A 10,604-nucleotide genomic window follows, 5' to 3' on the forward strand; every position below is an offset into this window, starting at 1 on the left:
GGGACTGAGGGATCATTGAATTGCTTGTAGTAATGATCTATTATGTTGCCTCACTAGACATACGAGGACCAGCACAGTAGTGAGGAGGAGGAGGAGGAAGAGGAGGAAGAAAGTGAGGAAGGTGATGAGGAAGATGACATTACTAGTGCAGAATCTGAAAGCAGTGAGGAAGAAGGTGAGCAGGAGGAAGACCAGCAGAATGTAAACAGACAGCAGCAACTTGAATGGGATGACTCGACTCTTACCTATTGATTTTTTCCTGTTGTCGCTTTGTGCTTTTGGAGACTCCGTTGCCCACTCCATCTTACCTAAGGAACCATCTTGCACTTTTTTCTTGTCATCGGATGAGTGACTCTAGCTAGACAATACACACGATTTTCAGGACTGTCCCTTTTGCTCTAAGAGGCAGCTTTGCTATTTTCTGTTTCCATTGAAAGAAGAAAAATTGCATTGAGTAGCGTTTAAAGTTGCTTGGTTTTGACCTGGTCATTAAATTTTTTTCTAGAGCATGTGGAAAAAAATTGCAGAAGAGGTCGATTTATGTAGAGGAATAACAAGATTTTTAATATTTTGTAAATATATTGAAATTATGTAATTAATGTCATTGTGGTAGTGAAAACAGGGATTGGACAAACTTGAGTTTGAAAAGCAGACGTTTAAAGAGACAGTGTATCTTTTATGTTGGCCTCTTGAGGCTCCAAGTCAAACCTGCTCAACATACTTTTAAAATATTCTGGCTGTGTTGTAACTAAGTTTAATTATGATAAAGTCAGCCTTACTGGCGCTACATAAAATAGTACTGCTGTAAAATGTGTTCAACTGTTAAAGCTGAAGTAAAGGGAAAATGTTTTTTGGGCAATTTTAACTGCTTAACCAGCATAAACCTGTAGTTAGACTTTAAGACTGTATGCCCTTTGGCATAAAACTTCTCTATCCTCAAATATTTATTTCCCCCAGTTAAAATGAAAGTAAAGGTTAATCAGAATGTAGAATTGGCAACCACTTGGTGACTCTAAAAGTTTCACTCTGCCTTGGGTGGGTGGATTGGTGTTAAAGCAGGCCCTGTATAGACCAAGCAAAGGTAATACTGTCTTTTTAAAATGGAGGATTTACAATGGGGAGAGATGGACTCAACAAAAGCAAGAACTTAATAGGCTTTCTTTGAGAACCATCCCTGTTGGATCAATACACATTTGAAATAACTACCAATAGTTCCTGTACATTGAATTGTACTGTAGTTTTAAGCTCTTTGTTTACATTTAGTAAAGTTCGGTTTCTCCTGGTAATATTGTAGTTGAAATTGTACAAAGAAATTGGCTCATATTTGTGAATCACGTGTTTGGTGGTTTTAAAACAGTGCTCTGCCTCCATGTTTTTTAAATGAATTTTTAATTGATATGAAAGAATGCTTGCCAGAAAGGTACTAAAATATGCAGCTTTGGTGAGATGCACAGAGCAGGCCTGGCTGAACGAACAGGAGAAATTGAAAAGGATCTCGGGAGTATTTGTGGTCAAAGTGATTGGCAAGATTATAGCTGTTGCAGAATTTATGTGAGGACTTTTGTTGTGACTGAGGTAATGTGTAAATGGTTAGAAGGGATGAGATGAATTTGGCTACTCTCTAAGAAAAAGCAAGACCTGGTGGGAAGTGGATGCAGTGACAGTTCTGTGCTCTTGCGTCCTTTTCTTCTCCTCGAATTACTTAGAATTGCAAAACTCTTGCGAGAATCAAAAATCTTGAGAATAAAGGGCTAGATTTTCAGTTGCTAGCGCCAGCAGTTAGCGCCTTAAGAGAAGTGATTTTCGGGCGCTATGCGTGTAGCGCCCATGCACAGCGCAGTTTGCGCCCCGCCCCAAATTAAGTTGCCCATTAGCGCCGGCGCAAAGTTTAGCGCCCGCCCGGATGCGCGCGCAGAAAATGACGTCACATCCTCGTGCAACGCCCTTTGGCCGCCCCGATTCCAAACTTCAGTCGGACCGCCCCATTGTGCGGCCGGCGGCCGGAGCATTTGGAAAAAGGAACGCAACACAACCAGCGCGGGCCCCGGGGGGCGCAAATTAAAGGGGACGTGCTCTCCAGTATAAAGGCCAGCCTTTTTTCAGAAAACACTCTTGTGCAACGCATTTCTGGAGACACAACAAGGAGGATAGCTAACTGGTTTCAAGCAGCAAGAGCCAGGTATTTTTGGACTCAGGCCAGAGCGCTGCAAGTGGCCTTTTGGAAATTTGAGTGTTTGCCAGGATTTGATGGGGGTTGCATGGGGTGCCAACGCGGAGCTGCAGCTCCATGTCTGTAGGGCTCGCAGATGCATTGTGAGAGGGGCAGCCCTGGCTAGAGGCAGAGGGGGCTACAGGCGTCGGCCACGTAGGCCTTACCCAGTCAGGCTATACCGCCAGCAGCACTCGTACCTAAACATGAGTGCCGCGGGATGTGTTAAAAGGCTCCGATTCCGAAAGGAGGTGATTGCAGAGATCTGCCACCTGCTTCGCCGAGATCTGCGGCCAAAGCTCAGGTGCAGGACGTCTCTGTCGGTGGAAGTGAAGGTGACGGTGGCATTGAACTTCTATGCCACTGGCTCCTTCCAATACGCTGCTGGGGACATAGCAAACATCTCCCAGTACGGCGTGCATCACTGCATCCGCCAGGTGGCCGAAGCACTGTTCAGAAGGAGAAGCCAATTCATCTCCTTCCCCATGGCCCTGGAGAGCCAGCATCAGCGCGCATTGGGATTTTCCAGACTCGGGGAATTCCCCTTGGTGCAGGGCGCCATTGACTGTACGCATGTGGCTTTGCGGGCCCCACTGGAGCATGGCGAGCAGTATTGCAACAGGAAGGGCTACCATTCTCTGTGCAGCTGGTGTGTGACCACAAGCAGCGCATCATGGCAGTCAATTGCAGCTTCCCAGGCAGCAGCCACGATGCCTTTATCCTGCGGCAGAGTACTGTGCATGTCATGTTCCAGGCACAGCCTCCCCCAAGAGGATGGCAACTCAGGGACAAAGGCTATCCTTTGTGCACCTGGCTCATGACCCCGCTCCACGCACCCAGGACCGCTGCTGAAGAGGGCTACAACGAGAGCCATCAAACCACCCGCAACATCATCGAGCTAACTATTGGGGTCCTCAAGCAGCGGTTCCGCTGCCTTGATCGCTCCGGAGGAGCTCTCCAGTATTCGCCGGACCGGGTCTCCCAATTTGTGGTGGTTTGCTGCATGCTACACAACCTGGCTATCTGCAGGACTCAGGCACTGCCACCTGACGTTGGACCAGCACCTCAGGAGGAGGAGCATGAGGAGGAGGAGGAGGAGGAGGAGCAGGAGTACGTTCCCAGGAGGGAGCGACCAGGGCCAAGGGCCGCACGACGCCACCTTATTACACGGTACTTCTAAGCCCCCTGTCAGGGAATGGCCAGGGGCCATGAGGGGAGATGAATGCAGCCGCTCCGCAAGCCCTCAGCCGGCGAAGCCAACAAACATTAAGAAGAACAATCATGGAGACTGCATGAATAAAGATAATTATTTATTACACAAGAATGAAAAGCCCTTCCAACATGAATCCCCAAAAACAATAAACGGGCCCCACAAAAAGCCCAACAAACGACTCACTCCCGCAAACTGGGGAGGAGTCACTCCACATTTCTTCAAACCGGGCCTCAACGTCGGCCTAACGCAAAAAATAAGCCCTCCAACAACACAACCATGGGCAAAATAAAGATGGCCACCGCCATATAAATGGAAAGCTGGCCACACCCTCTACTGAGTGGCCTGCGAGGGCGAGACCTTGCCCAGCCTTTTGCCTCCCCTGCCCGGCCTGCTGCTCCTTTGCAAGCTCTGCCCAGTGGCTGCTGCGAGGCTGGGGGAAGGCGCCTGAGGCTCAGATGCCCTTCCGCCAGATGCCGCTGGGGGGTGGCCTACATGGCGTTTGGGCCTCGAGGGGCCGGCTGCTGAGTGGCGCACCTGAGCCTGGCCACCATCAGCTGCAGCCGCTTGCCCTTGATGCCCCAGTGGGGGAATGGCGGCGACGGATGGCGCAATGTGGGCCAGCTGGCGTCTGGGATGCGCTGGCTGGTGCTGTGGCGCGGTGGCACTCGGCCGGGCCCGCACTGCAGGATCCGCAACAATCAGCCGAGGGGCGGCTTGCTGGGATGGTCCAGCGCGGCGGCTGCCCTGGCGATGCCTGCCTGAGACAGTGCGTGTGGCAGCAGTGAGAGCCCCTGTTGTCCTGGTGTGCGCCCGCATCACATCCGCCAGGGTCTTGACGGCATCAGTCAGCATGCCGCCACTCGCGGCAGTTGCTGCCCCGAACTCGCGAACACTGGTCGCCAGCAACTCGATGGCCTCAGGCATGCGCCCCACCACGCTCATGAGCTCCGTGTGGCGCCGGTCCGAATCCTCAGCCATCTTATCCAGCTTCCGCACCTCCTCCAAGGTGAAGGTGTCCGGACTGGAGTCGCGACTCTCCCGCTGGGGAGGAGGGGACCGAACTAGGGGACCCTTGTCACGTTGGTGGCGGCGAGTGTGCCGGTCAGCAGCACTCCCCTCTGATCCTTGCCCCCTTTGGGGGGAAGGCCGCGGGCCATGCGCACGGCTCCTGGGTGGCTGGACGCCACTGGTCCCAGAAGCTGCATTGCCCTGCGACAGTTCCTCCAGGCACTCGTCCAGTGAGGAGGTGTCAAGCATTTCCTCCTCTCCTGCGGGACGTGACTGTTCCCCCGATGGTCCGGCTTGCTCCTCCTCCTCCTCCTGCTCAGAGGTGCTGTCACTGGCAGCTTCAGGGTCCTGGTCGTCACCAGCTGAAAGCAGGAATGCACAAGAGTAGCTTCAGAGTGAGGAGACGGCGTCAGCGAGGGAGTTAGGACTGGTGGCATTCAGCGCATTGGTGGGACAGTGGCAAAGGAGGTAGTTCGGATGGGCCAGTGCGACGTGAGAGGGCCAAAAGGCGAGGTCCTTACCATTGCCGGGCAGTGGAGGGTCGGCTACTCCGCACGCTGTGGGGACGAGCACACGGGCTCCCATGAGCACACACACGTGCTCCTCCAGCCGAGTGAGCTTCTGCAGCTTGGCGCGGCCACCCCTAGCACGGGCCTGGCGATTAAAGGCTACTTTAGCCTGCAAGAGAAAGGACGGGCTGTAAGTGCGCAGTGTAGCCCTGATGTACTGTGCACTGCCTCCCATGGTGGAATAGCTTGGACAGAGTGAAGCCCTGATGTAGTGTGCACAGCCTCCCATGGTGGAATAGCTTGGCCAGAGTGAAGCCCTGATGTAGTGTGCACAGCCTCCCATGGTGGAATAGCTTGGCCAGAGTGAAGCCCTGATGTAGTGTGCACTGCCTCCCATGGTGGAATAGCTTGGCCAGAGAGAAGCCCTGATGTAGTGTGCACTGCCTCCCATGGTGGAATAGCTTGGCCAGAGTGAAGCCCTGATGTAGTGTGCACTGCCTCCCATTGTGGAATAGCTTGGCCAGAGTGTAGAGTGCCGAATGGCCAATTGATGCTCATGACTGTCCCAATGCTGCTGGCTGAGGGCTGGCCAATAGGACTTTCAGCTCCCTTTGCCCATCATGTCAGGTGTACATGCAAGAATGAGGAGGAGACTGGAAAGGGTACTCACCCTGACAATCCTGGTCAGGTCGTTGTGTTTTTTACGACATTGTTTGTGGGTCCTGGGGGCATCGCCGGTGAACGTCACCCTCTGGGCGATCTGCTTCCAGGCTTTGGTGTAGTTGTGGTGGGTTGGATCCCTCCCACTCTCTGGGAACATGATCTTGTGCCTCACCTCCAGAGCTGTGACCATTATGTCCAGATCACCCTCTGAGAAGCGCAGGGCACGCTGACGGGCCTTCTCTGGCGTTGCCATGACTCCCTGGGGCTGAGCAGCAGTGTTGAGGCCTCTTTGCAAGGCTGCAGTGTGCAGGGCGTGGCAGCAGACCAATTCGTCCCTTCCCCCTTTAAGAGCTGGTCGGCGCCACGGGGTCTGCTGTCAGTCCAAAAATGACCGCACCCGCGCTGCGCCCCGCCTGGGCGCTATCCCTCTGGACCGCCGGCTTAGTGCCTAAAGATAGTAGTGGAATGCCTCTTTTAGCGCTCCACCAACCTCTTAGGGCGAAGCCACTGAATTTCCGGCAACGGGGCGCTACTTTGGGGCGGGCGCTAACTTCGGGCGGGCGCTAAGTTTTGCGCCCCAAAACTGCCTATACTGAAAATCTAGCCCAAAGACTCTTGCAACATTTCTGCAATTTGAAAAATATCTGAATCCAGGGAATGCTTGATTGAGAGTGTTTGCCATTGCAGTTTCAAATGGGAATGCCCATAGCATTTCAGTATCAAATAGAAAGATGAGTGTTTTCAGGGCTGAGTTACTTAGGGTAAACCTTAGAAATCAGAAGTGTACATGGAGAGATATTCTTGTTCGAGTGTAGAGAATGTAGTTGAGCATCATTTATGATATCAAAGCATTGTGAAAAGGCCAGCATCCCACAGACATCTCCAGAGTAGGGCCTCTATTAGCAGCTATGTGAATGACCGTATCAGTAATTGTTGCTGATTTAGGTGGCTCAGAAATTAAGTCATTACACTGCCTAAAGTGAAAATGCAGCTCTTTCACATAACACAGTAGCCTTCCACTGAAATTTTAAAGCTCTGTTTTGTAATGGGTTTTCCAAGAGCCCGTCTGTCTTTGTGGTGAATAAACTACAGTGACTAACCTTTGTAGAATTGGCCTATTGTTTCACATCCGAGAGAGAATTGCTATTAATGGATAATTGGGAACGTTGTACACCAGCATCTTAACCAGGGATGGGCCAGTAGCATTTATACCACTAATTGAAAATATATTTGCGTGCTGCTAAGTTAGTGATTTGTTAGTGTTTGAAGATGAGATTTCAACTGAAGTCCAGACACGAGGATCCAAGGTTCTTCTTTAAATGAAAGTTAAGAATGTAGCGTTTTTGTACAGAATGTGCTATTAATCAGGATTTTCATAAATCCTTTCCAACCATACAGCATGTAATTCCATGCTCTGGCCACAGTCACCCCTTGAAGCCAGGTCTGCTTTTTTACATCTTGCTTCTCCCATTCCATGGATCAGGATCTGTCCTGAGCAGAAACATGTAATTTAAACTGGATTGAGATGAGCTGGTTGGGAGTGCCTTGATTTTTGCAAATAGCGTAACTTAATGTACATCCAGGAAGTGGAATAGTCTCAAAAAAAAAAAAAAAAAAAAAAAAAAAAATTCTTTTGTAACTTTAAATTGTAGATTTCTTAACAGTGGGGGCATATGGTTTTACTTGATTCTTTTTTTTTCCGTCAAGTTTTAAAAAAAAAAATTGCTAGTTTTTTTTCAAAAGGTGGAAAAGTATAAATCCTATGTTTAAAGTATTTGTCTGACATAGATGTCTTGTGTTCATGTTGTGTATGAGACTTGAAGTCTATCCATATATCGTCATCGTAGATAATGTTAGACTTAAAGGCTATCATGTTAAAAGCTAACAGGTGTAATCATGTTATAAATTGTATGTAGCCAATATGGGTATTACTTACAGATCTGTATATGATAGGTCAGTTTGAACAGTCTTTGAGCTACAATAAATTTCCAGCCCTAAACACTACAATATTGTCCAGCATGTTTTAATGAGTTCTGTAGTGTGCAGTTTCTTGGGGTGATTAAACTTTTTGCCTGTTGCACTACAGTGTCAAATAAAGAAAGAACACTTCAAACCAGTGTTTGTCTTTTTAGTGATTGTGTAAAATGGTTCAAACTCCAGTGTTTCTTTTACTGTATTGTTTCCAACAGATGGGTTGCAGCCTCTGAATGTTGCATTGTATGTGTGAACTACTTCAAATCCATGTTATGTTGAAATGCGAATACATAAAACAGTAGCTTCAGTATTCTGGTAGAATAATGTGTGACTGTGCAATATTAATGTCTGTTACTGAATTTATCTGTACAAATAAATTTGTGTGCACCGCCTGGAAGAATTATAAAAGTCTAATTCAGGAGGAAGCGTGCCTGGCGGTGACATAGTTGATTTGTGACTAATCAGTAATAAAGCAAAGATGCGTTTTGGTGATAATGTGATGGAATTAAGTTGCTGTTTAATCTTGAGAAAATTCTTAACCAGAATTTGATCTCGTGAAAACTTATTGGCAAAACTATTTGTATTCACTGAAATGTAAAACATAGTTAAAATGGAGTTAAATTTCTCGCTTTAAAAAAAAATAATTGGAGGAACGAACAGTAATTGTGGAATAAAACAGAAACTGCTGGAACATTTAGTAGGTCACGCAGCATCTGAGGCAAGGGGAAGGTTAGGGTTAACGTTTCGGCTCGGTGACCTTTTGTCAGAACCCTTAACACGAAGATGTTGGATTATTGTAAAAACCCAACTGGTTCACGAATGTGCTTTTTGAGGAAGGAAACCTGCCGTCCTTACCCCGGTCTGGCCTACATGTGATTCCAGTCCCACACCAATGTGGCTGAATCTTCTTACCTGCCCTCTGAAGCGGTTTAGCAAGCCAATCAAACCACCTGCAGTTCAAGGAGAAGGCCCATCGCCAGCGCGGAGCAATTAGGGATTGGCAATAAATGCTGCCCGAGAATTAATTTAAAAGAAAAAATAAAATTTGGATTTCCTGCGTTGGTAGAATTTTGCTATTTGTTTTTACCATAATTTTGAGATGGTTAGAGAAAGGCTGAAGGTGACTGGAAAAGAAGTAGGACTTTTGAGTCATCAAAACAGTTGTTTTATGCTGATCAGTTGAGAAATAACTAAAATGGCAGCTGTTTTTCACTACCAGATTTAAAAACAGGGACGAGAGCCCAATTATCAGACACTGGGGAAGTCGAGATACAAAGTTTTAGCTGTTAAATCAAGTTATCTGCGGTTAAAACATTGATAGAGACCTGGACAAGGTGCGAGTGCCTCATTAGCATGAAATGCAAGCATCTGCTATTGCCTTTGATTAAGTAATGGTTCTTTATTCAGAGGCCTTTGCTACTGGAATATATAGGCACCTCCCGACATTCAATTTGCTCGTGAAGTTCAACTCACGAGATTGACCGGAATCTCATCGCTCGTTCACAACATTGCAACGGGCTGCCTGCAAAAGACTTTAAGCTGCAAATCGTTTTAATATCGCAACGTGTGAGAAATACATTGTAAAAAGAATATTTTAATGCCTTGTGGACTGATTATTTTTGTTTGAAGTATTGTACCATTCTCTGTGTCTTACTGCTGTGCATTTAATTTAGCTGTAAATAAATCTGACTATTAGCCTATACACATTGGTCTCACGGTGTGCTATTTACCGCCTTTGAGAGACAGAATGTGGTGGGGATCCCACATGATCTCTCGTGTGTTGTACCATAATTCAGGAGTAATTGTTAGGTAGAATGCTATCCCATTTATGGAATGCATAATTGATGGTGGGAACCCTTCCCTTTCTCTTCCTGCTAACACCACCCCCCCCCCCCCCCCCCCACTACACTTTACCCAAGTTTGTTAAGGTTAATTGTGGTTCTCCCCGCTGACTGCACTTGCTGAAATCTATACACCAGGCCAGGAATACCATTAATATTATGGAGCTTAACCAATTATCCTACTCTGTCGTCAGTGATTAATGGAAGGAAAGGGAGGGAGGAGAAAATAATTCATAACTAGAGCAATACAGGAAAACAGTGACAGGAACATCAATAACCCTATTAAAATGAAGCAAGTCCATTCCCCTAACCTCTCATAAACATGCTAAATGTAAATGTGCCTGGACAACATTGTAGCTTCCCCTCCAAGGACTCTTTCTTTCCCCACCCCCACTGTCAGCTGTGGCTCAGTGGGCAGCCCCCTTGCCTCTGAGTCAGAAGGTTGTGGGTTCAAGTCCCACTCCAGAGACTTGAGCACAAAAATCTAGGCTGACACTCCCAGTGCAGTGCTGAGGGAGTGCTGCCCTGTCGGAGGTGCTGTCTTTCGGATGAGACGTTAAACCGAGGCCCCGCCTCTGCTCTCTCAGGTGGACGTAAAAGATCCCATGCCATTATTTTGAAGAAGAGCAGGGGGAGTTATCCCTGGTTTCCTGGCCAATATTTATTCCCTCAACATCACTAAAACAGATGATCTGGTCATTATCAGATTGCTGTTTGTGGGAGCTTGCTGTGCGCAAATTGGCTGCCGCGTTTCCCACATTAGAACAGCGACTACACTTCAAAAAGTACTTCATTGGCTGTAAAGAGCTTTTGGGACATCTGGTGGTCATGAAAGGCGCTGTATAAATGCAAGTCTTTAATATATGACTTCTGTAGCCCTCCCTTTACGGTAATTGATTACTTCAGTAGTCCCTCCCTCGTGGTAATCAGTGACTTCAGTAGCCCCCTCTCCCCCACCCCCCTTATGGTAATAGATTTAATGCTGGAGATCGGGGCAGGTCAGTCTCTTGACTCGTCGTTCATGCTTGAAACTGAATTTCTTAAATTCCAAAGCTTTAGTTTGCTCCCCCCACTCTCTGGGAGATTTTAATTACAGATTGCTGCCAGAAAAGGGTAGCCTCTTGCCTGGTTGAAGTAATGCATCTTGCTGGAATTTGACCTGTGGGAGCAAGTGGCCTCGCTAAGTG

At 47.8% G+C, this 10,604-nt stretch overlaps 1 protein-coding gene across 4 annotated transcripts in view; it reads left to right on the top strand.

The window, feature by feature from the left end:
• The window catches only part of clstn1 (calsyntenin 1), a 93,863-nt gene extending 84,585 nt beyond the window's left edge, over positions 1 to 9,278 (top strand). For all 4 annotated transcript variants that reach the window (XM_085967381.1, XM_085967383.1, XM_085967382.1 and 1 more), the window contains one exon: positions 58 to 9,278. In XM_085967381.1, the coding sequence (XP_085823507.1) occupies positions 58 to 252 (195 nt within the window). In that variant the 3' untranslated portion in view covers positions 253 to 9,278. The remainder of the gene's footprint in view (positions 1 to 57) is intronic.
• The last annotated feature ends 1,326 nt before the right edge of the window (positions 9,279 to 10,604 follow it).

This window comes from Somniosus microcephalus, chromosome 25 (genome assembly GCF_052327205.1).
Source record: "Somniosus microcephalus isolate GS21.2 chromosome 25, FLI_Smic_1.0, whole genome shotgun sequence".
In the NCBI taxonomy this organism is placed as follows: domain Eukaryota; kingdom Metazoa; phylum Chordata; class Chondrichthyes; order Squaliformes; family Somniosidae; genus Somniosus; species Somniosus microcephalus.